This window comes from Nilaparvata lugens, chromosome 12 (genome assembly GCF_014356525.2).
Source record: "Nilaparvata lugens isolate BPH chromosome 12, ASM1435652v1, whole genome shotgun sequence".
NCBI lineage: Eukaryota > Metazoa > Arthropoda > Insecta > Hemiptera > Delphacidae > Nilaparvata > Nilaparvata lugens.
Window position 1 is genome coordinate 18,366,649 of NC_052515.1, and position 24,750 is coordinate 18,391,398.

At 35.2% G+C, this 24,750-nt stretch overlaps 1 protein-coding gene across 2 annotated transcripts in view; it reads left to right on the forward strand.

Moving 5' to 3' along the window:
• Window positions 1–24,750, forward strand: part of LOC111056520 (glucose-6-phosphate exchanger SLC37A2) — a 57,708-nt gene that overhangs the window by 17,551 nt on the left and 15,407 nt on the right. For both annotated transcript variants that reach the window (XM_039439043.1, XM_039439044.1), the window contains exons 3-6: window positions 5,083–5,161; window positions 11,134–11,269; window positions 13,841–13,922; window positions 17,126–17,349. In XM_039439043.1, coding sequence (XP_039294977.1) covers window positions 5,083–5,161; window positions 11,134–11,269; window positions 13,841–13,922; window positions 17,126–17,349 — 521 coding nt within the window. The remainder of the gene's footprint in view (window positions 1–5,082; window positions 5,162–11,133; window positions 11,270–13,840; window positions 13,923–17,125; window positions 17,350–24,750) is intronic.

Below are 24,750 nucleotides of genomic sequence, written 5' to 3' on the forward strand. Positions count from 1 at the left end.
CTCAGATCTGATAATGATTTAACTGAAGAGCATTTGGGCAGAGGTGAGACTAAGGCTGATTTCCAAATTGAGGGGGAAATGGACGATTCCAAAGATTTATTGAAAATTATTGTAAGAATAGGCAAGAGTATAGAGAAGAGTATCTTTGATGAATTTGATAGGTATGCAATCAACTCCAACTGCATTGCTTGTCATCCCCATGATTACCTCATTACATCAGCGTCAGTCACAGGAGAAATCCTGCTGAGCAGGAGCTACATGAGGCGCCGCTCTTAGCCTGTTCAAGTGGTCATGAGCACCGGACAGGTCAACAGGATTATCAGTAAAGTTATCATTGATATCATCTAAATTGAAAGGTATATTATGATGAACATGTGATTTTCCAATACCCAAGTTTTTCAATTTCGACCATACCGTTCTAGTAGGCTGCTTGCCAGAAAGAGAGTGGTAATAGAACCTGACCTTGGCATTTCTAATCTCCTGCTGGGTTTTGTTTCGAAGCCGTTTATACTCCGCCCAATCCACCACAGATTTTGAGCGTTTAGCTCTACGGAAAACAGCATCTCTCGTCTTCTGTAACCTACGAATTTCCTGGCTGAACCAGGGTGCAGGCTTTTCATTTACTCTTTTCGTAACCATAGGAGCATGCCTGTCATTCAAGAGAAGTAGAAAACTGTTCAACCTGTCGACCATCTCCTCGACATTATCTGTGAGAATGACTTCATGCCAAGGAATAGAGGCAGCATCAAACATGAAAGCACTTATATCCAGGCACCTATAGTTTCTATATGTGATGAACTCCTGCTTTGGTTTCGGCGGGTGCAGTCTGTAGGCACAGAACACAAGGTCATGCTTGGAGAGCCTAGGAGCCGGGAGTTGACCGTGGTTCGCAACTAGATTCACATCAGTGACAGCAACCACATCTAACCAAGTTTCTGCAGTTGTTGTATGGTGTGTCGCCTGCATTGGTAATATTGTTATATTACAGCTATTAAACATTGAAATAAAATTTGTACTATTTACAGAAGCTAAATCGAGTAGATTTGTATTGAAGTCACCCATGACAATGACATGTCTATAGTGAGTCATCAAATTCAACATAGATACCTCAAATTCAGCAAGTGATCTAATATCAGGAGCTTTATAACAAACACATACAAGCACATGCACACCACTCACAGAGACATCCAAAAACATGAATTCAGATACATTCGCTACTGAGTTATCAGACACATGTAAAACAGAAACAGGTAGATGAGTTCCCACATAAACCGCTACTCCACCACCTCCCTTATGCAAACGGTAATTCCTGAACAGCGCGTAGCCATTCAATTCCACACTCTTATCACTTATGTGTGGCTTCAGCCAAGTTTCAGATACAAGAATCACATCAATCAACTGGGAGTCAAAAATTGATCTGAATTCATCAATGTGACACAAAAGCGACTGGGCATTTACGTGAGCTACCTTCAGCAAGCCAGAGCAATGTGAGAGAGCATGAGAGAGATCACAAGCCGCCTGAGATGATGGAGCGCGCCGGCCCGGGGAGGCACTGTCAGGGACCACTGCGACACGTCGCGAGCAGCGAGCAGAAGGCAAACACAACAGGCATAGCGAGCTAAACATACACACACAACACACACTCAAGCATACATAACTATTGAAAATCATCATGAAGTACAAAAACAAGTAAATACTCCAGGAGGTAAGTCATATTTGACTCCTAAGTAGTCTGAGAATAATTCATGATAATTAGTGGGTAATGGATGAATAAAAATATATGAAAGACCGACAGAATTACTATGAAATACTCAGACATAGCCTAACTATAAATGGATCCTCGATTAATAATAGATAGATTAATATTATCAAAATAATTCATTTTAGTAAGCCATAAATCCATATATACCTGAAAGAGAAATTGAAATACTATAATCTATATTTATTCCACTTTGAAAGGAATTTGAGAAAATAATACTGATAACAAAATCCTTACAGACAACAATAAATTGATAAGTAGTTGGTGGGCATTTAATAAATATTCAGTAACAAAAAACAACTTTGCAATGAAATAAGATCGGAGAACTGATAACGGCCAGAAAAAAAATACGTGAAGAAAGATTGATGAGATAACTATACTAAATAAAATATGATAGATCACTGATATTCAAAATAGTCTAGCTGGAATGTTATGAAATAGAACTATGATACGTGAATTGAATAAAAAATTCTGATTGATTTTTGGAAAAAAATTATCTCAATGATGTCAAACTAAGATATGCTATACAACATCAACCGCAAGTTGTCAAGTCTAATCGTCATCAGTGCTATTTATCATAATCAATTCAGGAAGTTGGACCATCAGAAAATCTGAAGCAAGACCAGCATATCATCAAATGCATTATATCTTCACGTCTCTCCATTTGAGAAGCGAGAGAAAAAAATAAAACCATAATAATTGAAAGAACATTTGCAAAATAAAAAGTAAGTAACATAAGTAAAATAATAATAAGTATATAAGAAGGAAGTCCAGCACATTAGTAAATACATATATACTCACGTCTCTCCATCTGAGAAGAGAGAGAAAAAAATAAAACCATAATTGAGAGAACATTTGCAAAATGATAAGTCTATATAAGCCAATTCAATGAATCAAATGTAATCATAAGTTAGTCGAGATCGCTGAGGCTAACCGCAGAACGAATAACCCTTCGCTCACCGTCTCCAACAATCTATTTTACAATTCCATCGCTGGACCATACATTTGCGAAACCATATCTCGCCGCCGCTGCCTTGTACAACTCAAGTCGAAACTTAGTCAAGTCCTCTTTAATTGTAACATTGGTGCCTTTCTTCTCGAAAACTCGCGTCTCCCTGTAACCAGCAAAGCGCACAATGATAGGCCTGGGGCGCGCCACAACACCCGCATCCGGAGGCTGCTTCTTGCCGACTCTATGCGAGCGTTGGATCTGCTCCACCGTCATAGTGTCCAGTTTAAGATTACTGTTGAAAACCTCGAGAACAAGTTGATCAGTATCTTCATTAGGCTTCTCTGGAATGCCGAACACTCTCAGATTTGTGCGCCGCTGATATTGTTCAAGATCATCAGTGCGATGCTGTAACTTAGCATCAAGAGTCTTTACCTGTTCAGTAAGAGCTGTCACATTCTCCTTCAAAGCTGTCAATTCCTCCCGCGTAGCCCTGAGTGCAGTCGATATTGACTCATCGATAACTTTCTTGAGTCGATCGGATATTTTTGTCACCAAACTATCGATTATATCATCGTTCGATAAAACTTAGTGATGCACGCGTCGACAACTGCCGAGTCAACTTTCGGAGCCATAGCTTTATCAGACCGGACAAAGTTCACAGATAAAGAGCTTCCAATTTTGTTTACTGAGTCTAAACGAAGCCTAGATCTAAGATTCTTTGGAGTATTCGACATACGAAAAACAGTTTGCACACACTCACTACCAAATCCAATCGGGAATTAGAGCACATCAGGAGATCCACAAGAATAAGACGGAAACACTGGTACCACACAACTCAAATTTAACATAAAAAAACCAACAAATACAACGATATTTTAAGGAGCCAAACAGAACTGCTCTTCACTACTCAATCATTACCCCCACTATATTTCACAGTAATGTTGTGGAACTTCCCCATATTATGGTGAATGAATGACTCTCATAGATTTGATTTTTGACAAAAATTTGGAATTGACAAAATTTGTTAAGCTATATTAATTCGTCTTAATTCTAATATAGTTCAAAGATAAAGTAGTTTTCATCAACTGATTAAGAGTTTCGAAATGTTTCCATTTCCATGCCTTCAGATCACTGTGGTTTCTAGGCTGTACATCGACTTGCAATACTGTAGTTTCAAATGAATTATTTTCACTGAATACAGAAATATATCCTTATAAATTATAGTTGTTACATCTCCCGGTTGCAGGAACTTCCATTAAATTTATCCGTCATAAAGTTACATCATCCAACAGAATCAGTGACACTTTGTAATGCATAGATAACATATATTCATATATACATAACATGTATAATTATAGAGGAAGGAAAACAGCCACAGCAAAAAAGGATTGTAATGATCTAAATCATTCCAATTGAAATCTTTTACTACCGAAGACAGTTGCAAGACTCATTTACTTGATATTCTGTTGAGGAAACAGTAGCTCAGTATAAGAAATTCCCATGGTTAGGTACCTCTCAAAAATACTGCAAATTAGCATAATATAATTTTTGCATGAACAGAATTATCATAATTGCGTTCTTTATACTCAAAATTATTGCTTTCTATCAAGTTTTATGAAATAGAAATTAAAGAGTCATTGAAAGCTGGAAATAGGGCATACTTCAGCCTACAGAAAATTCTTAGATCAAGACTGTTAAGCTGGAGCAGTAAAATGAAAATTTATAGGACACAGTGCTGCGACCAGTGGTGATGTATGCTTGTGAAACATAGGTGTAGACAAGTTGTGATGAGGTGCTGTTGAATCGATGGGAGAGGAAGATCCTAAGAAGAATATTTATAGGACAGTGCTAGAGGCTGATAGGTGGCGACTCAGAAAAAATGATGAGCTCTATAATCTGTATGGGCAACCGAGCATTGTTACTGAAATTAGAAGACCTAGAATAAGTTGGTTGGGCCATGTGGAACGGATGCCGGAAACCCGTACAGCACGTATGTCTCTGTATCAGCAACCAGGGGGACAAAGAAAGCGAGGCCGACCACGAGGCAAGAGATGGTTGGACGACGTGGAGGCAGACCTTCAATCCTTGGGCGTGAGAAGGTGGAGACAGCGAGCACAGGACAGAGATGAATGGTAAAGGCTTGTGGAGGAGGCCAAGGCTCTTCAAGGGCCGTAGAGTCAATGAGTAGTAGTATCAAGTATTAATCAATACTCATCTCGTTATATTCTTTTTTCGTAGCAATCTATTGTACTGCAGACAGCAGGCCCACTGATAACATGCAACATTACTTATGTTGACTAGACTCTCAATAAATTGTGGCTAGTTCATTTTCAAGAAATTCTCTTAAATGTATATTGTTTATTAATTACAGATAGACCAGATGCATCATCACTTCTTGGTGCCTTGGACTCTTCGTTCCTCTTCGCTTATGCTGCAGCCATGTTTATCAGGTAAAAATTATTTACTATCTGTTGAAATGTTGTTGAAAATACTATTTTAATAATATTTCGACCATCCCTCATAATATATTCCCATCAGGATATCCTCTCCTTGTTAAAAGTAAAGTAAATTCGTATGGCTTTTGATGGTGGGGAGTCCCTTGCGGGAAAGTCCCACCGCCTGAATATATAATTCAAGCCGTCAATGGGCCTTACGACTGTCATACTTCAGCCGGGACCGACAGATTAACGTGCCCATCCGATAATACGGGAGTGATCTGTTTAATAACCTTCTGGTATTGAGAGGGTTTGAACCCGGCATCTCTATGCTGCTACCGTACGCAAGCACTCTATCCACTAGACCATGGATCACTCCCCTCTCCTTGTTGGAAAAGTGTGAGAGGGGGCTCTTATTCCCTAATTTCACCCAAAACAATAATAAATTATGTAAAGTTTGTAAAGTTAACAAATAGAGACATATTTATATCTATCTATCTACACAAAGATGTTTCAAGCGATCTTGAGAGCAAAATCTTTCTAAGTGACATTTAAGTAGTTAGTGACATTTAAGTAGTTTGCCATCAAGCTCAACTTCGATTCTATTTGAGCCATATTTATTTTTGATTTCTCAAGCAATAGTGATATCTTAGTTTATTGTGCTTCTCTCAATATATTCCCATTCAAATTCACAGAATCCTCGAGAGAAAAAAAGATTGTTGAAAGATCTGAAGTAGATTCATAACATTTTTAAAGAGATTGATGAATTCTGAAAGATTTAAAGGCACAGACATTTTACTGATGCAACATAGATGTATTTTATCAACTTCTTTCCTGCCCCCTGTGGGTTGGGAGAGCTTTGAGTCGAAAGAATCAAGATGTGTTGAAAACCAGAATTCACCCACAGTATCCCTGCTTCTCGTAGGAGGCGACTAAAAGGGATCCTAAGGCAACTCCAGAAGTTGCCTTGCCTTCAAACCCACGGTATCTGCCCCATCAGGGCAGTTTCGGTGGGGCAAAAAGAAAAACCCAAGAGGCAAGAGATGGGTGAAACTCCAGGTACAAAAGCGGGTCAAGAGGGTGAGTCGAGGGTCACCAGGTGCCCTAGAGGCAATTTGGCGACCCATTCTTCAGCGGGAGGACCAACAAAAAAGCCAGGAGTGGAACTCACGTAGGTCCCGAGTTTGTGGGTGGAGAGTAGGGTTGCCACCTTTTTTAAAGAAAAATAAAGTACATTGGTAATCACAGGCCTAAAAATATAGTACATTAGGTTTAGATAAAGTACATGTCATTTTTACCTGTATATTCAAAAAGTCAGCATTCTGTGGCATTCTGATATACTCACAAGAATACACATTATTGACATGAATATCACTGATTACTATTAGAATCCATTATAATTATTGATAGAATAATTCGATTTATCCAAATAAGAACATAATAGCTTGGAAAGTTATTGATTACATACTGGTATTAAAATAATCATAAATCATTAAAAAGATAAATTAATTTCATTTGTTACAAAGCACACGCTCATACTGAAGAATTGTTGAATATAGTATCATGAAAAAAACATAATTTCTTTTTCAATCCAAAAAGTATTAGAGTTGGTCTTCTAAATTCAAAATGTAATTTATACTCCTTGAAAAAATGCATAATATTGTTACTCTTCAACAATTTAATCAACTCTAGGCTATTGCAAAATAATTTGAGGTACACAAGATTAAGAAATTTAATGCAAAAAATTGCACTCTGGCCAAAGATATGTGTACTTCTCAAAATACAATTTCAAATGATTTATTAAAAACATAAAGCACCCTTTATTTATATGAAATATTTAAAAGAACGACCGGTTTCAGCTTATTTTAGCCATTTTCAAGTTCAAAAGAAAAATGAATAAATAAATAAAAAAGTATTGACTAATTATTTATGTGCATATAAGACTATCGTCCATATTATGTTCTATTTCTTGGTTTGCATAATTTTATCAAGAATGAGATTATCTAAATCGAATTAAATGATATTAATTAGTTTATTACTATTTAATTTTGCTGTAGTGTAGATATGAAATCTTCTTTTACATGATTTACATGAGAATTGAACAATTAAAATCTTTATATTAGCATTCATATCAATATATTTATGGTTTTCTTTTATCAAGTGCTCCACAAGGCTGATTATTGAGTATTATTTTTTTTTTATTTTAGAGCTTGAATGTGCTACTGGAAAAAATAAATAAAGGGTGCTTTATGTTCTTAATAACTTTTATAAGTAGCCCATGCAAATAAAGTAATTTTGAATGGATATTCAAAATACAATACATGAATATAATGGAATACAAAATGAGTTTAATAATGAATTTTAAATTTAATAAAAAATCAATTAGTTATTCTTGAAAATATATTTCTTATTGCTTTTGGCCTTCATCAATAAATAACTGTTACTGGTGAAGAGTTGCAAAGCATCTTTGCAATCAACATTCAAATTGAAATAAATCATCAATTCATTATTTCTTATGAGATTCAAAGATGCTTTGCTCCTCTCATCTCTCCACTTATTTATTATTCATCACCGAAAAAACCATTTCCACAAATGCTGAAGTGGCAAGGATAGAGAGTCAATATGAAATCACTTTATACAAATTATTGAACTCATCAGCATCACATGCACTGAAAAAATGTAGCCAATATTTAGTTAAAATCTGACAGTCTCCGCCTCTCTACTAACCTAAAATGTTTTGATTTCCTCGTACTTTATTATATAGAACTTTATTGAGCAAAATGGAGTATTTTTGCGTACTTTATCTTGCTTACAAAGTATAAAGTACAAGACCTCCAAATAAAGTACAATACTTTATTATATAGTACGGGTGGCAACCTTAGTGGAGAGGCCAAAACTCACCACTGCTCAAAGAAAGGCGGTCATTCAGGCAAAACTTCTTGGGAGAGGTGAGGCTTTTGAACCCGCAGAGTTCGGAGGGGCAAAAAGAAAAACCCAAGAGACCAGAGAAGGGTGAAACTCCAGGCACAAATGTGGGTCAAGAAGCTGGGTCGAGGGTGGCCGGGCGCCCTAGAGGCAGTTTGGCCTCCCCTCTCTTAGCGGAAGGATCTACAAAAAGACCAGGAGTGGAATTCACGTAGGTCACGAGGACTAATCAGCCTGTGGAGACTGACAAGCGTATCACACTGGATTGCGACAACCAACCATGAATGGGATGTTAGTATAGGGAAAAACTCCTGATTCTTGTAAAGGACACAGGTATTGATTTGCCTAACTAACATACTACTTGGAACACAATAAGCTTCGGTTGACGTGTGGGGTTCTTTAAACTTTTGGATCCTTGAATCCGTCCCTTCAAAAACAATAAACTTCTTTTCTCTAGGGAGATACTCACTCAAGCTCAAGGCTTGTCCGAGGGTTATAATAATGATAATGTTTAGTGATGAGTGGACATATAGCTCCAGGTGTGCTCCGAACCACCGGGAAACGATTTTGAAACTCATAACTGAAATACAGTACTGTATTAATTGTCGGCTAATGCCAGGTTTTCAGTAAAATTATTGAATTTAATAGACCATTAAACCTATAGATTCAATAAGTGTTCTTGAAACCGGACCATAGAATCATAATATCATAGAATCATAATCTGCATAGCTCAATATTGGCCACAGTAAGATTTCATCTTTTAAAACTACAAACTAAGAAGTCAAACTTATTAGTCCAATCAAATGGTCGTTTCTCAGGTAACAGCCCCGAAAGATTTTTTCTCGACGGTTCTACATGTATTTTGGGACGCTGAATTCGAATCTAAAATTTGCTGACACGCCATAGGGCGGCTTCATCCCCAAAACCCCCAAAAACCTCTAAAATTTCGGACTTTTTTCCATTTAATCTCGAAAACTTCGAGTTTCTGGTGAAAAATCATTCTCTACAAAATTAAAGATAATAAAATTTCCAATAAATTGAGTGGTCGCGAAGGATTCTACCATTTTTGGTTCCGGAGCTACGAATTTTCAAAAAAGGGGTATTTTCAAGGGATTTTCAAAATTATACAAACCTACCACTTCTACCCTATACAACTTAGATATTTTTCTAGTATAGTTAAAAACCATACACCACGTGAAAGAACAGGATTATTAATTCTGAACAGGATTCCTTAGGAATGCATGTAATTCTCTTTCATTTGAGACCAATCGCAAGTTTCTATAATGTATCTTACTCGTTTAAGAGATTCTTGAATAACAGTAAAATCGCAGAAAAAATTAGAAAATAAAAATAATCATAAAAAGAGGAGAAAATTCTCTACAACCTTGACTACTTTTTGGATTTTTTATCTGAAGTGTTTCACTTCAAAGTTGCGTATCTTGTTAAACACAAAAAGTAGTCAAGGTTGTAGAGAATTTTCTCCTCTTTTCCGCTCCCATAAATCGTCTTTCTGATTTCAATATCGTTCAAAAGTTACAGCCAATTGAAAAAATAATTTTTTCATTTTCTTATGTTTTCTGCGATTTTACTGTTATTCAAGAGTCTCTAAAACGAGCTACGTTGTCTTAAATGCATCTTGCATGACTGTTTATTATCGAAAAACTGTTGCGACTCTGAAAATGAGGAAAATATCGTAAATTCCTTAATTTTTTGAAACAGACGTACCTTACCTCACGATTATATTTTTTACAAAATTCATTTACCTCACATAAAAGAGGAGATTCTTTTCTTCAAATCAAGACCAAGTATCATTTCTTATCAATTTGGGTTACCGAGATACACAGTTTTGAATATAGAAATTGGCCATTTTTCTGTGTATATAAATATGGGCTAAAATACACTAAAGGAGGGGTTTTTTTATTTTTTCATCAAATTTCAGTTATGATACATGATTTTGAACCGCATTGATGAGCTGAGAAGAATGTAGTACGAGGATAGTATGTGCTGTAGTACGAGGAGATCTGATCATTCTGTCAAAAGTTATAAGTGTTTAAAGGTTTGATCCTTGACGTATCCTTATGACGTACCCCCCCCCACACTAGAAAATACTGAAATTAAATGTTTAACGGGTTCGTAAGATGATTTCAGACGAAATATGTATTTTTTTTGTTAGGAAGGCCTTGAAAAGGTATTATAATGAAAAATTTGTATTTTGGCTGTATTTTTGTATTTGTATTTAGGACATGATTTTCTATTTTTGGGTGTATTCCCCCTCCCCACACTACTAAATTCGAAAATTCCTAAGGAATTCTGTTCAGAATTATTAATTGTTCTTTCACATGATGTGTGGTTTTTTATCTATACTAGAAAAATATCCAAGTTGTATAGGGTAGAGAAGTGGTTAGGTTTGCATAATTTTGAAAACCCCTTGAAAATGCCCCTTTTTTGAAAACTTGTAGCTCCGGAACCAAGAATGGTAGAATCCTGCGCGACCACTCAATTTATTGTAAATTTTATTATCTTTAATTTTGTAGAGTATGATGTTTCTCCAAGAACTCGAAGTTTTCGAGATAAAATGGGAAAATTAAAAAAAAGTCCGAAATTGTAGGAGTTATTGGGGGTTTTGGGGGTGAAGCCACCCTCTGACGTGTCAGCAAATTTCAGATTCAAATTCAGCGCCCCAAAATACATATAGAACCGCTGAGAAAAATTCGTTCGGGGCTGTTTCCTGAAAAACGATCATTTGACTGGACTTTAATATTGTAAATGCTCGTTATTGATTTTTGTGAGAATATTTTTTTTAACGACATTAAAGACTAGTTTTCAACCCTCTATTTCCCTGAAATTCCCCTATTGAATATCTTGGCTGGCGATAAAAAATTTTTAAATGTTGAGGGTCTCTTCAATTATCGAAAGTATAAATCAATTCATAGAATTCTTGAAGGTTTTCAATTATTGTAAGTACAAATTACTTGCAGTGGATGAATGGATCGAGTTCCAATCTTTTTTCTATTAAAATCATATTGGTTATAATTTATTATTATTCATTTTGTTTGTTGCAGTGGAATAGTAGCTGAGCGAGTTAACCTGCGCTATTTCCTGACAGTTGGTATGATAATGTCTGGAATATCTTGCTGTTTAATGGGAGTGGCCCGAATCTATAACATTCACTCCTTATGGTATTTCATAGGAGTCCAGGTGAGTGTATTTGTATTACTAGTATATTACTCACCAGTTATTATTCAACATTTCAGATTTTGAGACGTTTTGCTTAGATACTGTTTGTATAAATTTTTTCATTGATAGAATATAATTATTACAATCTCTGTAATATAATCATTATTGGGTACTGATATTTTTATATGCATATGCATTCATAGGCCAAGGTTAAAAAAATAATTTTTCCTCCAGATACCTTGAAAAGTGAGCATTTCTGCACTGATTGTAAGCCGCAAAGAATCTCTTTTCCGCTCTAGTGCGAAAAGTATTACTTTGCGTACTCCAGATTTGCAGCATGGCAACGCAAAATAGTTAGTAGGTTATATGGAGCACCAGTGCAGGTAACAGTGACTGTGGTATAGTGATTATAATGGGGGGCAGTGGACAACGATGACAGTGCCACATTCACCACATGAGTACCGCCTTCATTCATTTACTACATTATTATTATTATTGTTATTCAATTTTGAATAAATTAAGGTTTTTATATTAATAATTGACCGAGCGAAGTGAGGTCTAAGATTCAAGTCGACGGTTTGGCATTTCTCTTAATGTTCAAATGTTTATATGTTGCGCATTTAAGGCGAAACGCGGTAATAGATTTTCATGAAATTTGACAGATATGTTCTTTTTTAAATTGCGCGTCGACGTATATACAAGGTTTTTGGAAATTTTGCAATTCAAGGATAATATAAAAGGAAAAAGGAGCCTCCTTCATATGCCAATATTAGAGTAAAAATCAGACTATAGAATTATTCATCATAAATCAGCTGTCTAGTGGACTATAATACTACCTATTCAAAAACATCAAACATCTTGAAAATGTATCTTTCCATCAACGTTAGTAAACAGTTGACTATAATACTACTCGTTCAAAAACATCGAACATCTTGAAAATGCATCTTTTCATCAACGTTGTAGACAGTTGCAGCCAGACCTGATAACAGCGCTTACACTCACATTCCGGGACGACACGTCACGGTACGATAGGACAGAAAGCTGTATGTTTATTTAGGATTTTTTCGAGACATTTTAAATTGATAAATTATTTATTATTTTTTGAGAAACATAACAGGTCAATGTAACTTACTGAGCGCGAGGTCTACTGTTCACAGAACTACTAGTAAAATCACACAGAAAAACATTCGATGGATTTCAGGGAATTTTACCCATAATTACCCACTTTTCATATTCAATGGTAACTGTAGGAAAAAATTAATGTGAAATACGTGCGCAAAGTTCCTCTGCTGCACTCAAGTAACCATTATTCCGCACTCGCCTACGGCTCGTGCGTAAACGTTTCTTTCGGTGCAGCAAACTGTCACTTTGCGCACTAGTTGCACAAATAACTATTACACTTAATATGTTAAATACTAATAGAATCAAGTAAGTTCTGGAGCCACTGACTTGCCTCTTCTCCAGCATCATGAACTTGTGTCAGCCCTCCATGATAGGAGTGTTGTGGACACTCAGATATTACGTGATTCATTGATTGAATTTTTCCACATTGGCACAGAGGATCAGAGGTGTATCCCCATGCTGTCATCAGCTCAGCACACCTTCCCACCTGCGTCCTGAACCGGTTAAGGCCACATCACTCTCTACGTCTCAGCTGGGTGCCAGGGACAATGTCATTAGGGTCATCCACAAGACCTCTGTTCCTAACCTCTCCCTGCAACCATCTCAGTCTCCATAACTCCTTCGCACTTCTTATTTCTTCTTGCTCATCAAGTCTTAAGTATCTTCTTGACTTGAGGCGCCTTGGTGGAGGGTTAGCCAAATCTCTAGAGACTGGGAGATCCTCATTAATGTGTTGCAACTGGGAAATGAACTTGTTCTTCTTCTCAAGCCTTCTGACAAGAAGAACAAGTTCATTTCTCAGTTGCAACACATTTATATATTCACGATACAAATGACACTGATGCAATAACATTGGCAGATAAAATAATAAGGCAATCCTTTTGTTATTTTTCTTCCAAATTCAGGTGATGATATGTAAGAATGATTACATAAATTAAATTGCCATAAAAAAGCTAATCAGACTATAGTATTTTGGTAGTGAACAATTTTTCTTGAAATTGAAAACAAATTCAGTTTTGAGAAAACGACTCTTGCTCCTCCTCTATATTGTGATAAAGCTATTTCTGAGTTTATTGATCGAACTCAAAGCAATTCTTGCCAAAAAAAATTTAGATTATATATTTTTGTATATTCTGTATAGCCGACTATAGCTTTGGTACGTAACACAAATCAACATTGCAAGTGTTTTATAGCTAAGTTGTCATCTATCCATTTTCTTTTATTTTTTAATTATAATAAAAGGTATTTACTATTTTATTTCATAATTTTATTCTGTGTACCAACTCAGCAATGAATTCATTTTAGTATCAAAATTTTATAAGACAGCATTTTGAAATGGATAGTGAAATTCAAGACTTCAATCCATTTCAAGATGGATCTTTCTTTATCTGTGAAATAAATTCCCGTCTATTTGTAACACAGTTGTCTAAAATTATCTCAAATCTTTAGAGAAGAAATTATGTTTTGCAGGTAATGGGAGGCATTTTTCAAACGACTGGTTGGCCCGGAGTCGTGACAGTGATGGGAAAATGGTTTGAGAGAGAAAGAAGAGGTGAGAGCATGTTGCTGTAATGCTACTTGATGTGATTGTCGTGGATATGTAATCGTGGTATTTCGTTCTTCCAATTTGTACTGTACTTGGTAAAGCTATTGTGGAATTGACAAATTACCAAAAAACACTTCACAAAATGCTGCCGCCAGATAAGTTTAAGTGGGCTATGACGTTGTTTTGAAGCTCCTCGTTAGTTTGTAAGCTTCACTCTCAACGTCATGTCTTGAGTTCGGGTAAAAGTATAAGTATAGGTCAAGTCAGGTTTGTTTGGTGGGTGATCTGAATCATCCCATTTGATTTTCTGGAGAAGCCTGATTGCACCAGCACTGTGAGGTGGAACTGTCATGGATCACAACAATTCTGCATTCTGGAATTCATTTCTACTGACGTATTTAATTTTCCGTAACCATTTACACACAATATCATCATTTATAACGTTTCCTGCGTAAACGTGAATAGTAGTTCGTTGGATTTATGCTGAAATATCGCCTGAAAAAACGAATAATGCTACGCAACTAGCATTTAGCGGGAGACTCAAGTACGGCGGCCATTTTTCGGGGTCTATAATTCGACAACAATTGACGATCTGGCCGCACTGATCACAGGGCGTTTAGTGGAAATCTCCCCCCTACCGCTTGTGTGTGTCTCGTGATATGTGATCGGAGGTTGAAACATATTTCCCTCGTACGTTTAAGGCCAATCTACTTCTACATGGATATTAGGATTAGGATTTAGGGATACATTCGAATAAATGAATAATTTTTAACACTCTGCTACTTTGAAATTGATTTATTCCTTCTTCGATTATAGAATACAATATAAATTGTGAAGAAGGCTCCTCATATGGGCAAATGCCTGTGAGTGAGGAGCGAGTTCCAAATACAATTGAGTATTCTATACTTATAAGAGTAAAGACAAATCAAATAATAGTAAAGATTTCAACTTATAGAGTTATTGATAAAGAACAAGCGACAAAATACTTATTAAAAAAATACAAATTCTAAATACCTATAACTAATATAATTCAGTATCTTTTCAAGTGGGTACACTTTCCAGGCATCGACAAAGATGGATGACAACATGCACTCCGACACACACACACACACACACACACACACACACACACACACACACACACACACACACACACACACACACACACCACACACACACACACACAACTTGAACAACTCATAATCTACTGACATAAGTAGAAATAACATAATCTTCCAGTTCGTTACAACTGATGCTCGAAATCCACTCATCAACAATTTTTTTATAGTGACCGATTCTTTTATTTACTGGGTTTTTATAGTTTCAGGTAATTTGGAAAAAAAGTATATTGATTTTATAATGAGGTGATGTGGAAGTTATTGTCTTTATTAAACGAGGAACTTTCTCCACTATCCTCTACTGTCTCATCCTTAAGAATGTAGAGGATTACGGATATAAAGGACCGCCACAGAAAATCCGGGTTCCTTTATATCCGTAATCCTCTATATTCTGCATCCTTAACCCCTCACCTAGCCTTAATATCCTCCCACTTGTACCCGTCATATTTTCCACTTCCCTGTGAATTTCGCGTATCTAATTAATTACATTAATTTCATCATTTGTATGAATTTCCATGAACATTTTTCACTATGTATTGTATTTAATTTAATTACTATAGAATTTTTTTTTTTTTGTTTTTTTTAATTTCATAAGTGTTTGCCATAGGTCTTGACAGACCTGGCAATGTAAAATGTATTTAATAAATGTAAAATATCTCCTACCTTTTCTACTACCCTCACTACTCTCAACCTTCGCCGCTCAACTATGTTTTTATCCCAACTTGTGTTTTTGTTGCACATTTTGTATTCTTTGGAAACCTGGATATCGTCCTGTTATGTGGAAAGCGAAAAGGGACCAGTTGTCGGAAGAGTAAAATGTTCAGGGCAGACAATAATAGAGATTAGGGTCAAAAATATCGATTTCGAGTTTTCAATCGATTATCATGCAGTAACATTCCCTTTGTTGGTCAGAATCGATTGAAAAGTCGACTTTTTCTGGGAAATATCGAATAATGTCGATTATATGAACACATGTAATGTTGCAGAAAAGGGACCAGTTGTCGTTATGGAGTTATAACATTGCCCGACAACTTGCCCCTTTTCAGCTTGTATCAGTCAGCTTTTAGAAACTTCATTTCGTGAGAAAAACATCTAATTTTATTTATCTAACTATATTTTCAACATCATAAACTACATTTTTCATTACGGTATTTTTCAATGTAATTGGTACCCAAATTATGAGCTATTTGAAATGAAAATACTCTTAAAGAAAATCGACATGATTTTCCATTGTAGAGAAAGCACAGGCAAGTTGGCAGAATTGTGTCAAAAACATCTGACATTCAATTGTTGACATCATGAGATTCATCAGAACCTCAACCAGGGTCATATTGTATGGAAACCACTAAGAAGCGAAAACGGTTCATTAAAAAAGTTGAATTTGATAATTTTAATAATTATTATACTAACATTTTAGCAAGAGTCTCTACATTTCATGTATTATTAGTTATTTAATTATCAAAAGTCAAGCCTGAGTCTTTGAGAACAAAGTTTAAACTTGTTTTTCCTATAATAACTCGCATCTTCCTGTTTTGTCATAGGCATAAGTTAGTTATTTATCAAGACATGGAAAAGTGAAAGTCCAATGACATTTTGTACCCTTCTGTTACTATTGGTGACAAGATCAACGAAGGCCCATTGGAACTTCAATGCGGGCCATCTTCTACGGGAACCACTAGAAGCATAAAGGTCCATAAAAAACTGTATTGTAATGTAGTGTTTATTGGTTTCATTTTAAAGATAATTTCCTCCTATTCATTTCTATGTGTAAATCATTCCTTAAATAATATTGATTATTGAGGAAAAAGATTGTTTGAATATGAAAAAACTTCAAATGTGTCTTTTGCGAAACCAATATTTTCCTGTTTTTATGTTTGAATAGGCATAACTCAGTCATTTTTCAAGATATCAATCTGATGTTTTTTAAATTGTTCTCTACAGTCTCCTTTATTGGGGAAAAATGATATCTCAAATTTGATTTATTGAGACAACTGGTCTCTATTTGCTTTCCACATCACTCCTAGTGATTTTTCTTGACATTTATGTAATAAATTTTGAGAAATGTGATCTAAAAGCACCGTCAACATGCAGGTCTGATAATGGGCATCTGGAACTCGCACACGTCGATCGGCAACATTCTGGGGACAGTGATCGCCTCGCACTACCTGGACGCCGACTGGGCGCTCTCGTTCATCACCCCCGGCTGGCAGATGATCGCCCTGGCCGGCCTTGTCTTCCTCTTCCTCGCCCCCTCCCCCAAGGATGTCGGCTGTCCTGAGCCCGATCGCCACCTGCAGACTGCGACGGCGCACAAGGTCAGTCACTAACACTAATTGGTTTGGTTAGTTGGGGATAGTTATAGTCCAAAACATTTGATCAAATCAAGTGCCAGTTTTTCAAACCTAAATTATTGGTGATGGTTTCTTGATCCATTACGAGCTGCTATGTATTAACACACTTTTTTATGTATTTAAACACGACATGCAGTCAATTATTAAGTAATGCCGTGCTACCAATTTCTCCTAAATAGGTTGGATAGCATTTCACACCTATTAACCTACAGGAAGTTATCGGCTCCAAAGTGGTAGATTCTTGATAAACTATGAATGGATCTATCGCCTATGAATGAGAAATCCAGTTTTCAGAGCAAACCAACTTATAATCTTCAGAAGAATTTTGGCAATATACAACACAAATCCACAATACAATACCTTACACACTTAAACATCCTAGCATCATTACAAGCTAAAATACTTATCCAGTTTATATAGTTGAAAACAATGGCTATAGGCTTGTATACACACAAAACAATTTTATACAAAATTAGAACACCATAAAACTGTTCAGAACTCAATTTAAAACATTATAAATTTCAATTAAACAGAAAAATTTTCAGAGAGGACAAAACACTTTCCATAGCCAGCCACCATTTTTCTAGAGAAGAAGAAGCACAAAGTATAGAGCAAAGACCACACCTCAAAATCAGTGTCAACGTTATGGACACGTCATTGATATTAAATTCCAAAAAATTATAAATTACAATTTTAGAATTTACATTTTACATTGTTCTCAATAAAACTTTATTTCGAAACTGTTATTTTAAATTTATATATCATCTATATTTAAATAATCTATTAATTCTTTTTCTCTGTTTCGGTGATACCATGGAATGCAACACAATTATTTACGATAAATTCTCAGTTAAAAAGTTGTCCGCATATCGATTACTCTGATATTTACTATCAAGTTTTATAGATCTCGAATTTAAGATTCGATTTTAATCGAGAAAAAATGTAATATTACAAATATTGACATAAAAAATTTTACTGTTTGAGAATTTAAAGAAAAAAAATTACATTGAAACAAATGGAAATTGTTGAAACTAAATTTGAGAACAGTAACAATTTTTTCTATAAAAACATTACATGTTAACTATAATATTGAAAATTATTATAAAAATTCATCAATAGCATTTGTTATATGTTTCCGAACAATATTTCAAAGTATAGAATATAAAAATTACTTTTGATTTAGCTTCATAATTTAAGGAAAATGGAAAGTTTAATATATATAAAGAATAGTTTTTGAAATTGCACATAAATTTAATAGATAGAAAAATTCAATTTTTTATTGCATGAAAATTTAGTATGTCGAACAAAAAAAAATTTTTTTAAATGAATTGATGAATTGTTACATTTAATTTTCACATAAAATTTCAATAAATCAAAAAATGTTCATTTCTTTCACTATTGACACAGTTGATTTTATCGATGCAAATTTTGGAAAACAGTCCGTTAAGGCACTCAGTATGAATTTCAGTTAAGTGTGACTCCAGTGTGATGACATCAGTGTTGGGCTGATCCGAATACTTGTAGTGTTGGGCTGATCTGGATGCACGTAGTGTTGGGCTGATACTTGTAGTCGACTGATGCATACCAAACTCGATACAGGTGACATCTCAGTTAGCATTGCCTTATGCTTGTAGTAGACGGCTGCATACCAAACTCGATACAGGTGACATCTCAGTTAGCATTGCCTCATGCTTGTAGTAGACGGCTGCATACCAAACTCGATACAGAGTCACGTAAATTTTGTATCATATAATTATACAATGTACATTTCAGGCTTGAAATGACAATGTAATTCGTTTTTTGGAAAAGAGATAGACGCTGCATACAGGATTAACTTAGGTGAGGATTAATTTAGGTAAGGTTTGGTTTTTTGATATTTTCAGATTTCAAGGTTTAGAGTTCTGCATACAGGAATAATTTAGGAGAGGATTTTTGAATCAATTCTTTCATGATACTGTGACTGTTATTCTGAATTCAAAGTTGTGAATGTGAACATGGATGGCAATTACCTCCAGGTAATGTGGTAGTGTTGAAGTTTGAGTTACATGGTCAGCAATAGGCGTTGGCATTGTCGTAGGCATTGGCATCAACATTGGCGCAGGCATTGGCATGGGCGCAGGCATTGGCGTAGACATCAACGTAGATATTGGCATTGGCATCGGCACAGGCATCGGCGTAGACATTGGCGTAGTTATTGGTGTAGATATTGGCGTAGATATCGGCGTTGGCATTGGCATAAGCATCAGCGTAGATATTGGCATAGTTATTGGTGTAGATATTGGTGTAGATATCGGCGTAGTTATTGGTGTAGATATTGGCGTTGGCATTGGCATCGACATTGGCACAGGCATTGGCGTAGACATCGGTGTAGTTATTGGCGTTGACATTGGCATAAGCATCAGCGTAGATATTGGCATAGTTATTTGTGTAGATATTGGTGTTGGCATTGGCATCGACATTGGCGCAGGCATTGGCATAGACATCGGTGTAGTTATTGGCGTTGACATTGGCATCGACATTGGCGCTGATAGTCAATTAATGAGTCACACTAGTTCGAAAATCACCCAAATGTTCTTAACACTCTTCATAGCGTTCACTTGTTGCTGATTTCGAGATTCACGTGATAATTATTTCGACTTATGTTTTAAAATTATTATTCTTAAATTATTATGTCCACGCTGTACCTGTTATCTTAAAATGTTTATAAACTAAAAAGAAAATTTTTATTAGGTTACCAATACAATCTAATACATATGAAAATTATTTCTAAGTATATAATCAATATAAAAATGAAATTTGTTAACATCTTATTATACAGTCAGCAATACATATATTGTGAAATTTGGAGACATCAATTACAAAATTTTAATAAAAAAAATTCATTTCCATTTATTCACTGTTCAAATAACAAAATTTAATCCATTCTTCAAAATTTAGAACATAAACAAATACATGTTACATAAATTTCATTACACTCTGTATCATTATCAAAATTTAAAAAAAAATCAGATCATCACAACAAAAATAATTTCAATACATATTTCAATAATTTCGGACAATTTGTCTTCTATTCACAATCATTTCATAATACAATATATTATCTGCATTTCATTATCATTTAGTATAATATTTAACATTTATGATTTATCATTCAGGGATTCAAAATTATTCATGTGGACACATTTATAAATTTTCATTTTAATTTTTTGTTCAAATATTGTATAAAAAGCAAATTATTTAATATTATTATCATCGTTTGTTGGATACTATAGTTATTTCGACTTTTCAATGTTCTAAACACAAACTTCATTTCGTGAGAAAAACATCTAATTTTATTTATCTAACTATATTTTCAACATCATAAACTACATTTTTCATTACGGTATTTTTCAATGTAATTGGTACCCAAATTATGAGCTATTTGAAATGAAAATATAGAGAAAATCGACATGATTTTCCATTGTAGAGAAAGCACAGGCAAGTTGGCAGAATTGTGTCAAAAACATCTGACATTCAATTGGTACCCAAATTATGAGCTATTTGAAATGAAAATATAGAGAAAATCGACATGATTTTCCATTGTAGAGAAAGCACAGGCAAGTTGGCAGAATTGTGTCAAAAACATCTGACATCATGAGATTCATCAGAACCTCAACCAGGGTCATATTGTATGGAAACCACTAAGAAGCGAAAACGGTTCATTAAAAAAGTTGAATTTGATAATTTTAATAATTATTATACTAACATTTTAGCAAGAGTCTCTACATTTCATGTATTATTAGTTATTTAATTATCAAAAGTTGAGCCTGAGTCTTTGAGAACAAAGTTTAAACTTGTTTTTCCTATAATAACTCGCATCTTCCTGTTTTGTCATAGGCATAAGTTAGTTATTTATCAAGACATGGAAAAGTGAAAGTCCAATGACATTTTGTGCCCTTCTGTTACTATTGGTGACAAGATCAACGAAGGCCCATTGGAACTTCAATGCGGGCCATCTTCTACGGGAACCACTAGAAGCATAAAGGTCCATAAAAAATTGTATTGGTTTAAAATTGTAAGTGTTTATTGGTTTCATTTTAAAGATAATTTCCTCCTATTTATTTCTATGTGTAAATCATTCCTTAAATAATATTGATTATTGAGGAAAAAGATTGTTTGAATATGAAAAAAACTTCAAATGCGTCTTTTGCGAAACCCATATTTTCCTGTTTTTATGTTTGAATAGGCATAACTCAGTCATTTTTCAAGATATCAATCTGATGTTTTTTAAATTGTTCTCTACAGTCTCCTTTATTGGGGAAAAATGATATCTCAAATTTGATTTATTGAGACAACTGGTCTCTATTTGCTTTCCATATCACTCCTAGTGATTTTTCTTGACATTTATGTAATAAATTTTGAGAAATGTGATCTAAAAGCACCGTCAACATGCAGGTCTGATAATGGGCATCTGGAACTCGCACACGTCGATCGGCAACATTCTGGGGACAGTGATCGCCTCGCACTACCTGGACGCCGATTGGGCGCTCTCGTTCATCACCCCCGGCTGGCAGATGATCGCCCTGGCCGGCCTTGTCTTCCTCTTCCTCGCCCCCTCCCCCAAGGATGTCGGCTGTCCTGAGCCCGATCGCCACCTGCAGACTGCGACGGCGCACAAGGTCAGTCACTAACACTACTTGGTTTGGTTAGTTGGGGGTAGTTGCAGTCCAAAACATCTCAACAAATTAAGTGCCAGTTTTTCAAACCTAAATTATTGGTGATGGTTTCTTGATCCATTACGAGCTGCTATGTATTAACACACTTTTTTATGTATTCAAACACGACATGCAGTCAATTATTAAGTAAATAATTAAAAACTTTTACTTACTGATCGAAGTACTTTCGATCGTCTAGCGATCATTTTCAACAGTCACTGTTACTGCAGTCAGTAAGTAAAAGTTTTTAATTATTTACTTAATAATTGACTACATGTCGTGTTTAAATACATAAAAAAGTGTGGCCTAAATTATTCTTGTACCAAGACGAATTTACTCGAATAATATCTTTGAGCCAATCTTTCATATATTGTTTTCCCAAGCACCAGAAAATAGCATTGGTGTAAATTCATTACTCTTGGTCGCTCAATGCTACAGTAGCTCTCTGCTACGGTCGTTAAAGTAATGCTTGGTAGTCTTATTTGATTATTTATAACTAGCAGGTAACCCGTGCTCCGCAAGGGTCCAATTAAAGACTTGGCAAACTGAAAACTTTACGCAATGGAATCTTGAAGAATTGAAAATAGCCCTATAACCATCCTTGGTATTTTCAAGTTAATCAGTCCAGTAGTTCAGAAGTGATGATGCGTCATTCGTGAATTTCCTATCCTGTAAGTGTCCTTCATAAGCCAGCCAGTTCTTTCCTCTATTATAATGTAGATTTCAATTGAATTTATGCTTATATACCCTACCAATCACATTCGGATGGTTTTTAACATCTCTGTGAATGCATTTTGGTAAATAAATTGAAATTGAAGACTCTTAGGGCCGGTTTCCGAGCTCGGGATCTAACTAAGTTCTAGACTTTTACTAGCTGGAGTCAGAAAATTGGCTTTCCAAAAGGGGGCGTAATGTAGTCCATGTTTAAATTCAATTTCGAAAAACTAGAAATTGAACACAAAATAAAATAAAGAGGAAATAGTATTAAGTTTCAGCTATTTTAAATTATTTAGGAATGTTTAATTTCGTTAATGAAAAACGTTTCCAATTATAGAAATGAGAAGATAAAGATTATCATAAAAACTACGACTACGCCCCGTTTCGGAAAGCCAATTTTCTGACTACAGCTGTTAAAATTCTGGAAATTAGCTAATTCCCGAGCTCGGAAACAGGCCCTTCGTCTCTTTAGATGAGCTAAGTACCTACAGCCAACCTCGGTTTTCGTAGTTAAGGTAAGGATCTTAGCTCTTTGGGGACTTCATCTGAAATTCGATGATGTAAAGAGATAGCTGTTTTTGAAGTTTGATCACTTGTGAATGTGTTGTCAAACTCAAACTCTATTGTTTTGTTATTGTATTATATTGCCTGTCCTCTATGTCAAATTGTGACATCCTGTTTTCTGGGCTAATAAAATTTATCCCTATTCTTATCTTCTAAAATGTGTATATCATTTAATAATTCTCATATCTCGCTATATTTCTATATGCTAGTTGGAATTCGAGTACCATCCAAAGTGAATATTGTAACATTCATTTTCAACCTGAAATTCCTTTTATTATGATAAAAATAATTCTTTTAACTCAATAACGTTTTTGGCACTTGGTTTCTTCAGATTTCCAAAATACATTGACCGTATGCATATCAAATAATTCAACTGAAGCCCTGCTTCTCAATGAATTTCTAAATATAAAGGAAGTACCATTGGTTTTAATAGTAGTGTCCAAGCAACAGGAACACTTCTCATTGAACCAATGGTATTCTATTTCTGTCCAGAAAATTGTTGGAAAACAGAGCTTGAGCGCCGTTTGCGATATTGGCCCATATGAATAAAACCAGAGCAAATGCTCATGAGCAAGAGCATGGAGCATAAGGTTTTGCTCATGAGCAAAAGGTAGAAACAAAAGCATTTGCTCATTTTTATATGAATAAGCTTTACCTTATGCTCCTGAACTATGGAGCAAATGCTCACGTATTTTAAAGATTGTTCATCAGCTGATTCGCTTTTGTAGCCTTACTTTGTTTTTATAGCTCACGGAAGCGCTAAATATGCTAGTAGGGGGCACCGCTTGTGTTTGCGTCGTCTGCTCTGTTTTCTATTTATGAATAGTTTTAGGTTAGTTGAGTTTATAATTTTGAAATAATTGCGTAAAAAAATGCCATCTCTATAATAATCTTCAGCATACTCTTATAATATTAATAGCCTTCTTATAATCGTCTACACTCTCATCTTTTTAAATGCCTATTTCCTATTTTTTGATGGCTATCTTTATATGAGGTACCTATCTTTTGTATTTATTCTTTTTGTAGGAATAATGGTGATATATATATCATGGTTGAATCTAAAAAGAGTTTTATAGTTCCCAACTATTGGTTGTGAGCGTATCTGGTATAGTTTCCTCTTCTTCATACGAATAAGTTGAGCCATTTTACTATGAGCAAAAGGTGATAAGCTGCTCTAGACTAGACTCACCTTTTTTGAAGCATTTGCTTCAGAAGTTGAGCAAATGCTCTAGTTTATTCATACAATTTTGAGTATAAGCTTTTACTTTTGAGTAAATGCTCAAATTATTTCTTTGATGAGCATGAGCAAAAGGTTTTGCTCATGTTTATTCATAGAAAATGAAGCAAATGCTCAACTTTATTCATATGGCCCAATGTCTCAGTAAGGTGG